We start from the raw sequence: 16,337 nt of genomic DNA on the forward strand, positions 1-16,337 counted from the left end.
ATAACATTGCAGATCCACTGACAAAGCCGTTGTCTCAGATTGTCTTTGAGCGTCACAGGGGTCTGATGGGGATCAGACACATAGGTGATTGGCTTTAGGTCAAGTGGGAGATTGCTAGTCATAGGTGCCCAGCAAGCCAATCACGTGAGTGATGGCACGTGTGACTTGATACAGAATCTTTTTGCTTATTATATTTTGGCGTATATCACTTTATAACTATTGCATAAATGCATATATATATTGTGATGTCCTTGGATTTGTGCAATGGGAATCGGATCGTGATGAGATCACGATAATGAGATCGATTCACCTTTAAACACATATCCTAAATAATCCCGGTCATAGGTTACTCGAGAGGGACATCGTGATAACCGGATAGACTGGTGTGTTGTATACCCGTCCATATGATGGATGCAGCTGGTCTCATAGCTGCTCGTGTAGGGACACTAGGGATACAGTACAGGTGCTCATTGGAGAATGAGTTCACTGATTGATCCACTTACGGAATGCTGGATGGTTGATGATGCATTATTGTCAGATAGCGATTCCGTAGTCCTAGTGGTGTATCTGGTCCTTAGACTTGAGACACCAAGGATGTCCTGTATGAGTGCTCCACTCTTTGATACCAGACTTATAGGTTTGGCTATCCCCAGATCTAGTACAGCTGGTCATTGGGAGTGGTAGTCGACCTTACGAGGGCTATTGAGTGTCAATAGAGGATCATCCACTCTCGGCGTCATGAGAGGAATATCCTATGTGTTCTTGCTCAGACAAATCCCTGGCCAGGGTCATTCGGGTTGCGAGAGAAAGAGTTCTCCGGGAGAATCCGATTAGAGCAAGACTCGAGTAGAAACCGTATGGGTCTGACAGCACCATGCTCGATATACGGTCTCTGGGATATTAGATGGATGAGGGACTATAGGTACATGGTAACTGAGGACAGACAGGTCCAATGGATTGGATTCCCCTGTATCGTCTGGGGACTACGGCGTAGTGGCCTAGTACGTCCGTAGTCGATGAGTCAAGTGAATTATTATAGAGATAATAATTCACTCAGTCAGAAGGAGTTCTGACAGGTATGACTCACGGCCAGCTCGATATTGGGCCTAGAGGGTCACACACATATGGTAGGCATTGCGATGAGTAGAGGTTCGGATATGAGATATCCGACGGAGCCCTTGTCTTATTGGATGCAGATCCAATACCCACTAGGGAAGGACCCATTAGGGTTTGACACGAGATCTCTATAAATAAGAGGGATTCACAGCCTCATAGGCTAGAGTCTTTGCTTGCCTTTCCTATTCTCCTCTCCCTCTCCACCTCAGACTAGGCCTGGAGTTTTGAGGAGCGTCGTTGCAACCCTGCTGTGTGGATCACCGCTAGAGAGGAGGACGCTTGACCTCCTTCACCCTCTCCTAAGGATCTGCAAGAAAACAGGGATATACGATCTCCCTAGGTAACACAATCTCTATACGCAGTTTTGTGTTTTGCGGATTTTTGCGCACCAATCTTCGCACGACGACGAACATCTTTTTGGGAATCGGGGATTTTTGTTTTCTTATTCTTCTGCTACGCATATGATGTCGCCCCCAATGATTTCCCAACATATTTGTCCTTCCCCTTCAAGAGATTTGCTTGTGAAAGGTGGGAGCCTCATCGAAGAGGGCCTCGCAAGTGGATGTAGGTCATTTGACCGAACCACTTCAAAATTGGCGCGATCTCTGGTTTGTATTTTCTTATTGCTATTTACATTACTTCAAACCTTCTTACGTTCTTTATTTTCTCATTACCTTTGCTGCACACCTTTACGAACATGCGTTCAAGTTAAGCTTTTCAAGTTAGGTTTTTATCGTATGAAAGATTTGTCGAAACCAACGTTTTAATCTGTTGCACTAATTCACCCCCCCCCTCTTAGTGCCGCTCCGATCCTAACAGGTCACGATGACCGAACCACTATAAAACTTTGTTTGTATTTCCTTTGTGCTTTTTCTTTATATCACAAACTGATTTCTTAATTTCATTATGCTTTCGTACACTTTCAAGTTAACATCTTTCCGATATCAGTTTTCATCGAAGAAGATTTTTGAATCAATATGATTTTATTGTAAGCACTAATTCACCCCCTTCTTAGTGTTGACTTGATCTTAATAGTCAATGCCTAGGAGATTGAGCTTCTAGTGTTCCCACCGGCAAACCCTGCTATAGGTCACTAAATGGGCCAAATAATAAGCCCAATTCAGTCCTAATTTAGGCCTATTTTTTTTCTAATTGAGTTAGTAGGGTTAGACCCAAAACTAACTCAAATTAAGACTTAATTTCGACAAGAAAGACTTAAACAATTATAAGATAGTAAATCTAAGTTCTCCGGCTTGTCATTTGTTCAACCGAACTTCCAACGAACTTTCGACGAACTTCCGACACATTGTCCGAACCTTCGGCGTATGACACAACCCATCGGCATGTTGACTCTCACAATATTCGATCTTGGTGTAATGTTTTGATTCCTCCGACCTGATGCTCGTTCTCTAACTCCGGTCTAACATTTGATTCTTCTACATTAATTGTTTTATTTTTTCACGATCGAAGTTAGTCCTGCATCACTTTTCTTAACACATGGATTAGATCGTAAATTCATCAATTGATTTCATCATCAAAATTTGATATTCAACATTATCAAAGATGAATATACAAAATGTAAATTATCACCCCACTTTTCTCATTCACTTGAATCATATAAAAATAGCCATATGAATCCATACAATACCAATAATAAATACTTGATTCTTTATGATATTTATCTCTTGGGCATATTTCTCTTACTCTTTTATGTAATTCCACGACCTCAACGTCAAAATGTCAAAATCGTATGAGTAAGCTCAAGTTTCTTATCTCCAAGCCTCCACATGTTGATTCCCCCAAGGTTTCCTTATAAAAATTAAAAAAATATATTTTCCCTAATTTGTGTGAATTTACTATCACTCTAGACCAAAAAGATACTTTGATATTATGAGAGAAGTTTTCTTTGAGTTTTGAGATTTTGTTTTTTTGGAGACTCGAACTATATTGTTTTTGAATGTGGTACATTATTTTTAATAGTGTAACTTCCATTTTTAATATTTTAAATTTTAAAAAAATTTAGGAAATGACTTACATAGGCCCAAATGACCACTTATTCTATTTTTAGGTGTACAAAATAAGTATTTTTTATTAATTTCATACCTTAAAGGTTAAAATTGTATATTTTTATTTAATTTAATTTTAAGGTAAATTTACAATCACTTTGGGCCAAAAAACCACATGAATATTATTTGAAAAGGTTTTCGAATTTTTAAGGAAAACAAAAATTTTTGGTGACATGAGTTAAATTAATTTCGAGTCCTATTTTAAAACAATATGATCTCTAACTTACCTCATATTTTTTTAAAAATAAAAATGTTTAGAAACGTTTAAAATACCTTACAAAGTTGTAAATGATTATTTTTCTATTTTAAGTCAATAAATAAATATTTCTTATTTATTCAATTCTCAAAGATTTTTTTTAATATTATCCAGTTGAAATTGCCTAATGGATGGGTTCATATGGAATGAGGTTGAAAAAAAAGACAAAAAATAAATAAAAAGTTGAATATATTTTTTACTATTTTGAAAGGTGGGAAGGAACTCTCTATGAGAACAAATCAAAGTCAGGAGGCACTGTCGGAAAATAAGAAAAATAAATAATAATAACATTTTTTTTAAGGAACTTGTTATTATATATATATATATGTATATATATATGACAAATAATAAATAATGTTGAGAAATAGTCATATAGCGGCGTTGCATCGACGCGGCATGCCGTCCCGTATGTGCTCATTATCTCCCCGTGTTGGATTTATATCGCAGTGATTGTGCCGCATCGTTCTCGATCGTCCGATCTGCTCCCTTCCTCTCGCTCTACGCCTCCGCGTCCGAAACCCTAATATATCGAGCGATTTCGACCGATTTGGACTCCCCAAGGCCCTGATCAATCTCTGTTTCCGTCCATACTGCGATCAAATGATGGGCGTCGAACTCATCGCCACGCCTCGCGTCGTGGTTTTGCTTTGATTTCCTTCTGGTCTTGCGTGAAACGGTTGCGCCTTCGCGAGATCGGTGGAAGGGCCCTTCTTGTTGCTTTGTTCATCCGGTGATTTCTGACGCTAGGCAGCAGTTGGATTTGTACCGGTCTCCTACTCGTGATTGCGTTGGTGCGATGGAGCCTCGCGTTGGGAACAAATTCCGCCTTGGTCGCAAGATCGGCAGCGGGTCCTTTGGGGAGATCTATCTAGGTCGGTGATCGCTTCTTCCCCTAATTTTCTGCGGCTTTTCAAACTCGACAGTGTGCTCTATGGGGGGTATTGTGACTGTTGTCTTGATTGCAGGTACTAATATCCAAACCAACGAGGAAGTTGCAATCAAACTTGTAAGTATATCCCATATATGTCTGCTGTTCAATCTAAATATTCTCTTTACGTTCATACTACTTGCTCACTTTATTTTTGTTTCACCTTGAACTTGTTCTCAGGCGACAGTTTATTCTTAGTTTTGAGTTTTTTAAATCTTATAGTTAATATGAAGAGAGAAGTTCCCGGGGTGGCCCGTTTTCCCCTTTAATGTTGAAGCTGATTAACTGGAAATGCATGCTGGTGCAAGTTAATAGTATCCTTCATATTGTGGGTATTTCACAGAAAATAAGTTATATGAGCAAAATAAAACCTTCTATGTTTTTTTTAAAATTCAAATCAATGGCATAAACTATTACGGGCTTTCTGTGACTTCTGTCTAAATTTGGTATAGACTCAGTGTGACAGACTTCACTTTGCCTTGTGGATATCCCTGCTTATGCCAGGGAGAAGAACAACTTCTCCTTGGCTTTTGGCAGTATCAATTGGAGTCTCTGATTCAGTTCTGTAATCCTGTTTTGGCCTTTCGGATAGTTTCACAGATTGCTGTCTGTTGTTGCTTTTCATTTTTTGAGTACAACCAAAATCTGATGTTGCTCCGATGGCTGTTTTTAAGGCAGTGATTTGTAGGTTAGGATTTAAAAATTCATTCTCTGGATATGTTAAGTACTAAATTATGGCCTTGATAAATTTTATCATGTGTATACATTGAATTCTATTTATCAGGAAAACGTTAAGACGAAACATCCCCAGCTGCTCTATGAATCAAAGCTGTACAGGATCCTGCAAGGAGGAAGTAATGTTGTTCTTCAACATCATTTTAGTGTCAAGCAGTTTACTTCAAGTTTTTATGTTTCTAAGTGGTCATTCCATTTTTTCTTTTTGCAGCTGGAATTCCAAATGTGAAATGGTACGGTGTTGAGGGTGATTATAATGTTCTCGTGATTGATTTACTGGGACCAAGTCTTGAAGATCTGTTCAGCTTCTGCAGCCGAAAACTTTCTCTGAAGACTGTTTTGATGCTTGCAGATCAGATGGTATGCTATTCTTGTAATGCACCTTTTTGCTTTGACATAATGCTGTACTTTTCAACATTTGGATCATGCTTGATCTGTCGTTCATATGTTTAAAATTCTTTTAGTGGTAGTTGCCATTACGATATCGTCTCACTATGCTTCCATTACGAGTTAGTGGTAGTTGCAATTACGATTTAGTGGTAGTTGCCATTACGATATCGTCTCATAATGGTAGTTGCCATTATGACATTTGAATATTCTTTTGCTGGTTGCTTTCTTTGTTTAAATGAAGATATCTTCTCTTTATGAATGACCTGTCATATTCTTGCTTTCCTGACTTTCTTGGCGATATCATTTATCTCTATATCTTTGTGAATAATTAGGTGCTGCTTTGCTAGTCGATAAAACGAGGCAGAATCATTTAATTTGATATTGACATGTGCTCAAGAGACCTACAAATACGCTAGTGAGAATAGATGAAATGATTATTATTAGTAGTAGTATGAGGGGTGGTAGGGGGAGATCTAGAAAACTTTAATAAAAATAATAAATATATATTCAAATACTCAACTTAATTGAAGATATGATCCTTTGTTCCTCAGTTTCATCAACCAATAACTAATGTGCTTTCTTGATTTGCTCCTTACCCTGAATTGTTTGAAATAATATGCTTATAATACTTTTTTACTTTTCCATTGCCACACTATTCATGCCTGTTCATATTGCTGGACTCTGGCAGGTATCTGATCCATAAAAATTTTTCACTACAGATTAATCGAGTAGAATTTGTGCATTCTAAGTCATTTCTTCACCGAGACATTAAACCAGACAATTTTCTTGTGGGTCTTGGTAGACGAGTTAACCAGGTATGCCTCTAAATTTTTCTATATATTTTTTCCTTTTAGTTATCTACTTTGTTCAATTTCATCATTTTATTTATTGAGTTTCTTTTGCATTTCCATCTAGGTGTATATGATTGATTTTGGCCTTGCCAAAAAGTATAGGGATACTTCAACTCATCAGCATATTCCTTATAGGTAAGATGATATAATTGACTAAACTATATCTAAACAATATGTGAAAATATTTTGTTTTAGTTATTGACATTGTATGTTTGAAAATATCTGGTTTGTTATTTTAGCTCTTTAAACATTTGTCATGAATCTCTTGTAAAATTTTCTATAAGATGAGCTGATGTTAAACCATGGTTTGCAATACCATACCATACCGCTTGGTAGGGGCGATATGTACTAGTCTGATAGAGGACCGGTATGGGTAGTATATAGGTACACCTTAGTGTACTGTGTGTTGGTATGTTCGGTATAGCTCGGTACATATCGTATTGACAGTTGATTGGTACACCGGTATGGTATGGTAGTCAGAACCTTGTGTTAAATAAGGTGGAGGCTTATGGAGGCAGTATCATGGTATAAGGCAGTTTCTTTGTTGATTTTTAAATAAACTATGGGAAAAAATAGACAAAGTTATGTGGTGAAGAGCACCAGTTTTTCATGTCTTTATGAACCAAGAATATGCAGTTGCACCATCCATTTGTGCCCAAGCAATATTTATAAACCTTCAAACTGCATTGTTTTCTTTCCTGTGATGCTGGGGAAGCTTTGAAAGAGAGGATTATGAGTTCAACACTACTGGAACAAATTTACAGCTGGAACAAACTTTGATCTGTTATATAGTTTGCCGTCCTGATTTTGTAAGAATAGATCAGTGATTTAAAAAGCGTTAGGCGCCAAAAGGTGCCAAGGTCCAAAAACGCCTGAGGCGCTAGGTGCTCGCCCAAGCGCTCACCCGAGCGAAGCGAGGTGCTAAAATATAAAAATATATAATATAATTAATAAATATAATTTTTTAAAATTTTAAATTAAAATATGCTATTAAATTAAGAAAATCTATTAATAGTATTTAAAATTAATAATTTCAAATAAACCTAACAATATTAACAGTATACAGTATACTGTTAACAGAAGGAGAAGAAGGAAGTGTAAGGGGATGCTGAGCCTGCTGACTGAGAAAAGAGGAAGCGGCAGCGGCAGCGGAGTATAAGGAGGCAGCGGTAGCGGCGAGCGGCGATAGCGGCAACGACAACGGCGAGCAGCAGGAGATGGAGCGGGAGCAACAACGGCGAGCAGCGGGAGGCGTAAGCGGCGACAACGGTAGTGTTTGCGAGCAGCGGCAGCGGGAGCAGGAGTGGCGAGTAGCGGGAGGCACGAGCGGCGACAGCGGCAGCGTTTGCGAGCAGCGACAGCGGCGAGCAATGGGATCGGGAGCGACAGCGACGAGGGTTAGGGTTCGATTGTCACTTATATTAGTTTTAGTTGGTTCGATTGAACCAACTAACCATCGGAGACCGAACCAGGACCGAACCGGACCTAAAATTCTGGTTCGGTCGCCTTGGTTAACCTAGGTGCTCGCCCGAAGCGCCCAACGCTTGGGCTCGGGCGAGTGCCTAGGCGGCGCTTGTTTGAAGTGCACCACTTGGGAGATTAGCGAGGCGCTCGGGCCTCGCCTCGCCTCGCCCGAGCGCCTAGGCGAGCGCCCGAGCGCCTTTGTAAATCGCTGGAATAGATTACCCCCCCTGGGTGGACAATCTAGCATATTACAAAGAGTGTAGAAGATAACAACAAGAAGAAAAAATTGGAAGATATTCTTAGAGGAGACGTAAGAGATAAATAAGTTTTAAGTAAAATAAGAGAAGAATACTTTGTGAGATTAGTGAGGAACAAAGAAAGGGACTTGAGGAAGGTGAAAGAGTCACCATTTAAATGATTTTAGTAGAAGGCTCCAATTGCAAGCAGTTATATGCCTTTTTTGTTTACGGTATATCAACACTTAAATGGTATGTAAACCAAATGTCATGGAGGATGGAAATTTATTGGACAATTTTTTAGTGAAAATTTCATTATCTAACAAAATTTCATACAAATTGACCTCCTTAAACTGAAGTCCTAAGACTTCATAGAACTTCTAAACCATTCTATAAGTAGAAGTAGGACATCTTGCTACCAAGATAACTCCAACTAGAACTCTAGATACACAAAGAAAGGGACTTGAGGAAGGTGAAAGGGTCACCGTTTAAATGATTTAGTAGAAGGTTCCAATTGCAAGCAGCTATATGCCTTTCTTTTTACAGTATAACAACACTTAAATGGTTTGTAAACCAAAGGTCTTGGAGGATGGAAATTTATTGGACAATTTTTTTAGTGAAAATTTCATTATCTCACAAAATTTCATACAAATTGACCTCCTTAAACTGAAGTCCTAAGACTTCATAGAACTTCTAAACCCATTCTATACGTAGAAGTAGGACATCTTGCTACCAAGATAACTCCAACTAGAACTCTAGATACACAATGAAACATTGCTGAAAAAACCAGTGAAAAATACATCAGCAAATTACTTTGTTGTTCAGCATTTGTTATGATTCCTTAAAATTTGATAATTTGTTTTCTGTTTTGTTCTACTTCTTGACTATCTGAGGATTTTCTTTTTAGTTTTAAATCATGATCATTTGCTTTGTTTTAATATAAGATTTACTTTTGTGAATTAGGACCATTTACACAAGCCTTTTAAATTCATAAACAATCATGAAAAAGGATAGAATTTTGTTTCAAGGCACATCATATATATACCACAGGATGGTCATCAATGCTGATTCTTTTTAATGAGGTTTTCTCTTTGATCTCAGATGAATAGCATTCAAGGACCAGTCCCTATGATCCAAGAAATTTGTGTTTCCTTCTTGAGTAGCTTCACCTTAGTTGACCCTGGGTATTGTGAATTTTTTACTATGGCGTTTACATTCCTATGTGGTGTGTTTTCATTTTGGTTGATCTCTTCTATCACACTTTTCATATCTAGGGCTTGTGACTTGATGTTATGGTTCCATAATTGGGTTTGTTGCCAGCACAAACTATCTATTTTTCTGGAGTTTGCATCTAATTATTTCCAGCTTATTTTAAATTGGTACCACTGATATGGTGATGCTTATAGGCTATTTCTAGAACTTACTTTCTCTTTTGTGGTAATTCTTTTAATATGTTGCAGAGAGAACAAAAACTTGACTGGAACAGCAAGGTATGCAAGTGTGAACACACATCTTGGCATAGGTACACGGAATATTTTCTGATCATCTTTTTATTTATTCTGTTATATATAGCCTATTGTTGTTTATCTCACAATTCTACCTGTATTCCCTGTATTTTTATATGATTATTCTTTGGTTTTTCCATCTTGATTCTGATTGGTGTTGTTATTCTGCAAAGAACAAAGCAGGAGGGATGATTTGGAATCTCTTGGGTATGTTCTTATGTACTTCTTAAGGGGCAGGTATGGTCATTTGGTGGAACCTTTTACCCCTTGTCTATGTCTAAAATTTTTCAATCTATTCAACAATTGGCCTTTCAATTTTTTGTTTCCAGCCTTCCATGGCAGGGTCTAAAAGCAGGAACTAAGAAACAGAAATATGAAAAAATTAGTGAAAAGAAAGTTTCCACATCAATTGAGGTAAATTCCTTTTTGAGTTTTTATCTTTTCCCTCATTGTTATGACAATGGAAAATGTTCTTGTTCCCTAGGCTCTATGTAGGGGATATCCTTCAGAGTTTGCATCGTATTTCCATTATTGTCGCTTACTGCGATTTGAGGACAAGCCTGATTATGCGTATCTCAAGAGATTATTCCGTGACCTTTTTATCCGTGAAGGTTGATTTATCTTCTCACTGCAACCTTTTTCTTTTAGTGACATGGCTGATAAAACTGCAGAATATACATGCTGGGTGTAACAATTCTCATCTCTATATCTCTTCTCTGCAGGGTTTCAGTTTGATTATATGTTTGATTGGACCATTTTAAAGATTCAGCAGACACAGATATCTGGTGCTCCTCCACGTGCTATTGTTAGTCAAAGGCACCAGAAACTGTTTGCTATTATTTTTCCATATTTGCTGAACAAGTATATAATTTTTTCTGCTATTTCCTAGGGTCCAAGTGCAGGCCCTAGCTCCGGCCTGGCTCCTCCCATCGCCAATGTTAGGCAGCCAGGTGATCTTTCTCCCTTTCTCTCTCCTTTCACTCGTTTGCAAATGTGACACACTGCTAACACATTACTATAGTTATTAACTCATCATATCTTGGATCTGTTGATTTTGACTTTGATAGTTTATTCTGCTTGTTTGTCTGTTTAGTTCTCTTCCATTTCTTCTCACAATTTTCTTCATTAGGTTGTGCTAATATCAGTCTCGGTCAATTTTGTTTGTTATCATATTCATGTTGCATGGCTTGCAAAATTATGTGGTTGCTTATATATATTACTTATGCTAGCGTGTTGATTAGAGTTTACATAGTCCATTTTTATAATTTGGAGGGATAAACTTTTTGAGATTGCATTTCAGGTGGTGCAGAAGTGCGGGCAAATGGTCGGTTAGTGATGGACTCTTCTCATCGTGCACGAGTTACACCTCCAGCTGAAAATGTAGGCAGCTTATTAAAGCAGAAGGCTCCTATAGGGAATGATCCACTTGCCATTAGAGATGTTATGGTGATTTTTTAATTCAGTTTTTTTTTTTTTCCTCATTTATTCTTTCTTTTGTGGATGTTAATGCGATCTGCATTGGTTTTACCTGTGGCTCGCATGGAAGGGCAACTCTTATGAAATAATCACTTTGGAAGAGCAACAAGAAAATGACAATTCTGAAATAAGAAATTTGCAACTCATGAAAACTAGATCAGATTCAGTGTGTCAGTATACTTCTAAATTAGTTTTAAATCTTTAGATTTGGTTTTATCATCTAGCAACTGACCTAAATATGTGCTTGACAAACCTTACAAAATGGATGAAATGAGGCCCATTGTTGTTGACATAGAGATCCATGACAAGTTGTTGTAAGTCAAATTATTAAAAAATTTTAGTCTGACCACTGTTGAAATGCTCAATTGAAGCTCACTATAATATGAATGAGATTCGGGAACTTGAATTAAAATGATTATCATATATCAGTAAGGTTGTAAAAATCTTAGACAATGAGCAAAATGTTTTTGCTGCCTCACTGTGATTCTTGTCTAGGATTAATATGGTATTCAGAAATATGTTGACCAACTATAAAATTTGAGGGTGTCCTGCAATTCTCAAACTATTTATCTGTTTTATATCTCTCAGATTATTATTTGGTATATGTTGTGATTTGAGGTTGTATATGGCTTTATGATTTGCTTGCAAAGTTTAGTTGTATTTCCTGTTTAAATCCACTGATGCATGATTTCTCTTTGCATAATATATTTAAGTTATTCTGTATAAACTCTGACCTCAAATGCATGCATATTAGTTTTCCAGTTCAACTTTTTTGGGACAGTCAAGTGGATCCTCAAGGCGGGCTGCTGTTTCTGGTAGCAGAGATTTGTTTGGCACAGAGGCAGATCAATCTCATGGTCGTACAGCAGAGGCCAGCCCAGGTACATTCCGCAAGGTTTCAAATGCTCAGAGATCCCCCATTAGTTCTGCAGACCACAGGCATACTTCTTCCAGAAGAAACATGTCTACCATTAAGAATTATGAATCTGCACTCAAAGGCATGGATGCCCTAAATTTTGACAGCAATGAAAGGAACCAGTTATAGTGATTGCAAGTCTCCTTCTGCAACCTTTTTTTTCATGTTCCTCTGTAGAAATTCATAAACTAGGATTACACCTTGACTTGTTCTCTCCATCGACTAGTGGATGAATAACTAGTCTGACTTCACCACTACGTGCTGATGTGAAGTGCCCCCAGATATGAAATATAAATTACAAGGTGGGCTCAACCCTCCAAGAACGAATGCCTGAGATTGATGGTGTGCCTTCTCTGCTGTGTCATTGATTATTTTATTATAATTTCCGAAAGTTCTCGTGGTTAATTGTACACTGGCAAATATCTTTTAAAATTTAATGGGACTTTTTGTCGTGAGAAGCCAATTGTATATGTATCTAACCATGAGATCAGCTGTCTTTGAAATGATTCTGTTTGAGCTTCTAATGTGAAGTATATGTAGTGGGCCGTTTGTGCTGTAGTGGTGCAGAAAGACTGTTTTGGTTCTTCCTGGATGCTAATCGAGTCTGTCTATGCTTGCCAACTGTTGCAAGTGTAGGATGATGGCACGGACAAGTAAATGGTGGTCGAGTTTTTTCTTTTCGGTAAATTTCCAAGAAGATTTTAAATTTTTATTTTTTTCTTGCAAAGCGTTTGCTTCTTGTTTTATTTTCACATACCTCTTATTTTTTTTAGAGATGAGATTACCCTTGGCATTTGTTCCATCATGATTATCTTTGTCCTATCATCTCTTTGCGATTATCTGTCTTTCGTTATTGATACCGGTGTGATGCAGAATGGGGGGATGTAATAGAATAGAATTCGAAAAAAATCGATAGTACAGTTTGTCGAATAGAAAAGGAGCGAACTAACGAAGCAACTTTGATAAAAACGAAAAGTAGTTTATCATCAAGTTTAAAATCACAATGGGATATAAAAAGTTCATCACTCAATGGAAATTAAACAAGGATGCAAAATTAGAAAATAAAAGACTCACCACTCAAGGACGCATCCAAAAGATTTTATCAAAATATCATCAGTAAAGTTTATTCTAACCCCTAAACACAAACATAAGTACTAGTGCATAAAATAACCCTTAATGCATAGGAAATTTTGAAATTAAGTGTTCACAACTGCTAACCTCCTTTAATGCATTCCTTGGTAATGAAGAAATGTTTACAACTGCTAACTAACTCCTTTAATGCATTCCTTAGTCATGAAGAAAAGCACCTTGAAACAGCTTTAATTTTGTGTAGGGAATTTGTTGATAAGCTGTCATATTTGAGTGAGCTGAGTTGAAGATTATGAGGTATCATTGTTGGCTAAAAAAAATACCATATCAAAATCAAGATTCATATGATTAGATTGTAGTAAATTAGACACTCCCGTGTCAATCTCCCTCGGTTGAAAAAGACTTGTCCTCAAGTCCTTATTTGATTCATCAACATGATTATAAAAAGGACTTAAATCAGCCACATTAAATGTTGGGGATACTCCGTAATCTTCAAGTAGTTCAATCTCATAAGCATTTTTGCCAATTCTCTTAAGCACCTTGAATAGACCATCAACTTTTGGTTTCAGTTATCCAAATTTGCCTAGTGGAAACCTCTCTTTCCTTAGATGAATCTAGACCAAATCACCTGCATTAAACTCTCCACACGTTTTTTGTGTTTGTTGGTAGCATGCATGTACCTCTCATTTTGCTTCTCAATGGTTGCTTTCACACCCTCATGCAACTTAGCTCTTTCATCAACATCTCCATTAAATTGCTTTATTGTAGAACGAGGGATTAAGTCCAAAGGGCTACTAGGATTAACACCATAAACTACCTGAAAAGGACTTTTACAAATACTATGAAGCACAATTGTAAGCAAACTCAATTTATGAAAGAATGACATCTCACTGCTTAATATTCTTATCAACATAGCTTCTAAGCAAATTTCCCAAGCTTCTGTTCATTACCTCAGTTTGCCCATTAGTTTGTGGATGATGCAAGCTACTAAAATTTAAAGAAGTACCTAGCTTCTTCCAAAGAGTTATCCAAAAATTAGTAACAAATTTTAAATCTCGATCAAACACTATAGTTCTTAGAATACCATGCAATTTAACAATATCTTTAAAATACAAATCAGCAATATGAGATGCATCATTCGATTTATTGCAAGGAACAAAATGAGACATTTTTAAAAATTTGTCAACAAGAACCATGATAAAATCCTTGTTCCTTTGAGTTCTTGGCAATCCCAAAATGAAATCAAGACTCATATCCTCCCATGGAGCATTTGGCACTGGCAATGGAGTGTACAAATTAGAATTTTGATTTTGATTTTTTTTACCAAATGACGCACTCGGCATTGCTTCACAAATCTCTCCACATCTCTGAATATCTTAGGCTAATAGAAATTTGATTGAATAAGAGATAATGTCTTGTTCCTACTGAAATGTCCTCCCAAAACACCACAATGAGCTTCAGCTAGAATTACTTATCTTAAAGAACAAGATGGAACACACAAGGTATTAGCTCAAAAGAGAAAACCATCAAAGATAGAAAATTGTTGAAAGGAACCTGATTTACAATTATACCATATTGAGTCGAAATCTACATCATTCTTATATAGATATTTGAACGTCTCAAATCTAACCACTTTGACTTCCATTACTGATAATAAAGAATGCTTTCTGCTCAATGCGTCAGTAACTACATTTTGTACACCAGATTTATGCTTAATTGTAAAGTTATAAGATTACAAGAACTCCACCCAAGTTGCATGCCTTTTGTTTAGCTTATGCTACTGATTAATGAACTTTAAAGCCTCATGGTCAGAATATAGGACAAATGGCTTTGCAAGAAGATACTGATTCCAATGAGATAAAGCTTGATAAATGGCATAAAACTCCTTGTCATAGGTAGAATATTTCCTTCTCGTATCATTCAACTTCTTATTAAAAAAGGTAATAGACTTTCCGTCTTGACTCAAAACAACACCAATTCTCACATTAGAGATGTCACATTCAATCTCGAACATATTATCAAATTTGGTAGAACTAAGATAGGAGCTTCAATCACCTTTCTTTTTAAAAGCTCAAAAGCATCATTAGTCTCGCTAGTCCAATTGAATTTATCATCATTCAAGCATTTAGTGATTGGAAGCAACAATAGAGCTGAAACCCTTAATGAATCTTCTGTAAAAGGAAGTTAAGCCATGGAAACTCCTCACATCATGCAATGAAGCAGGTGTTGGCCAATTGAGAATAGCTTCTACTTTGCTTTGATCCATCATGATTTTATTTTTTGAAATAACATACCCCAAAAACACCACACTATGAGTAAAAATCACACTTCTTCAGATTAGCATAAAGCTTTTGCTGTCTCAAAATACAAAAGATCTCTTTAAGATGAGTCATATGCTCTCAGTCTTACTGTATACGAATATATCATCAAAGTAAACTACAACATATATTCCAATGTATGGCTTAAGTATGTGATTCATAAATTTCATGAAAGTGTTAGGAGGATTAGATAGCCCAAATGGCATAACCAACAATTCATATAAGCATTCTCTAGTTTTAAATACTGTTTTCCACTCATCTCTAGGCCTCATTCTTATTTGGTGATAGCCACTCCTCAAATCAATTTTAGAAAAAATAAAAGAACCGTATAATTGATCAAGTAAATCATCTAACCTTGGAATAGGAAAGCGATAATCCATTATGATTTTGTTGATAGTACGACTGTCCACACACATTCTCTAAGAACCATCATTCTTAGGCACCAACAATGTTGGAACCGCATAAGGATTAATGCTCTCCCGAATTAACCCCCTTTTCACCAATTCATCAACTTACTTTTGAAGTTCTTCATGCTCCTTGGGACTCATTCTATATGCTGCCTTATTAGGTAGAATAGCCCCTGGAATAAGATCAATGTGATGTTGGATGTCTCTCAAAGGTGGAAGGCTATGTGGAATCTCTTTCAGTATAACATCTTGAAATTCCTCTAGGATTGGTTTCATGATTGCCGGTGTCTCCTTATGTTTTTCATTCTCCTCTACTACCATTAGGGCCAAAACATGACCACCTTTGTCTAATTCATATTTGCATTCAACATAAGACATAAAAGCACTAATATCCTTCTTTGGTGCACTGATTTCAGAAGGTTATAATGGAGCTAAGATAATCTTCTTTTCATTCACCTTAAAAGAATAAGTATGTATATAACCATTATATAACACCCTTCTATCATAATGCCAAGGTCTTCCCAACAGCAAATGGTATTCATCCATAGGAGCAACATCACACCATACTTCGTCTTTATAATACT

At 36.9% G+C, this 16,337-nt stretch overlaps 1 protein-coding gene across 2 annotated transcripts; it reads left to right on the forward strand.

Moving 5' to 3' along the window:
- The first annotated feature begins 3,861 nt into the window (after positions 1 to 3,861).
- Positions 3,862 to 12,344, forward strand: LOC103974584 (casein kinase 1-like protein 2). 2 transcript variants are annotated; one of them, XM_018821864.2, is made up of 14 exons: positions 3,862 to 4,310; positions 4,404 to 4,444; positions 5,151 to 5,220; positions 5,313 to 5,461; positions 6,211 to 6,306; positions 6,407 to 6,477; positions 9,503 to 9,564; positions 9,721 to 9,784; positions 9,877 to 9,961; positions 10,032 to 10,158; positions 10,270 to 10,352; positions 10,437 to 10,497; positions 10,848 to 10,927; positions 11,778 to 12,344. In XM_018821864.2, the coding sequence occupies exons 1-14, from the start codon at positions 4,235 to 4,237 to the stop codon at positions 12,066 to 12,068; spliced, it is 1,356 nt and encodes a 451-aa protein (XP_018677409.2). In that variant the 5' UTR covers positions 3,862 to 4,234; the 3' UTR covers positions 12,069 to 12,344. The 2 variants fall into 2 exon arrangements, with proteins under 2 accessions (XP_018677409.2, XP_009387717.2); XM_009389442.3 differs by having other exon boundaries at positions 3,867 to 4,310; positions 10,848 to 10,993.
- The last annotated feature ends 3,993 nt before the right edge of the window (positions 12,345 to 16,337 follow it).

The sequence above is a fragment of the Musa acuminata genome, chromosome BXJ1-4 (genome assembly GCF_036884655.1).
Source record: "Musa acuminata AAA Group cultivar baxijiao chromosome BXJ1-4, Cavendish_Baxijiao_AAA, whole genome shotgun sequence".
Lineage (NCBI taxonomy): Eukaryota > Viridiplantae > Streptophyta > Magnoliopsida > Zingiberales > Musaceae > Musa > Musa acuminata.

What these genes read in the sequence shown, in the direction of transcription:
- LOC103974584 (XM_009389442.3), top strand. Translation starts at nt 4,235, where the DNA reads ATGGAGCCTCGCGTTGGGAACAAATTCCGCCTTGGTCGCAAGATCGGC. An exon ending in TGATGCTTGCAGATCAGATG is followed by an intron (nt 5,462 to 6,210) that starts GTATGCTATTCT and finishes TTTTCACTACAG; the next exon opens with ATTAATCGAGTAGAATTTGT. An exon ending in TTGGTAGACGAGTTAACCAG is followed by an intron (nt 6,307 to 6,406) that starts GTATGCCTCTAA and finishes ATTTCCATCTAG; the next exon opens with GTGTATATGATTGATTTTGG.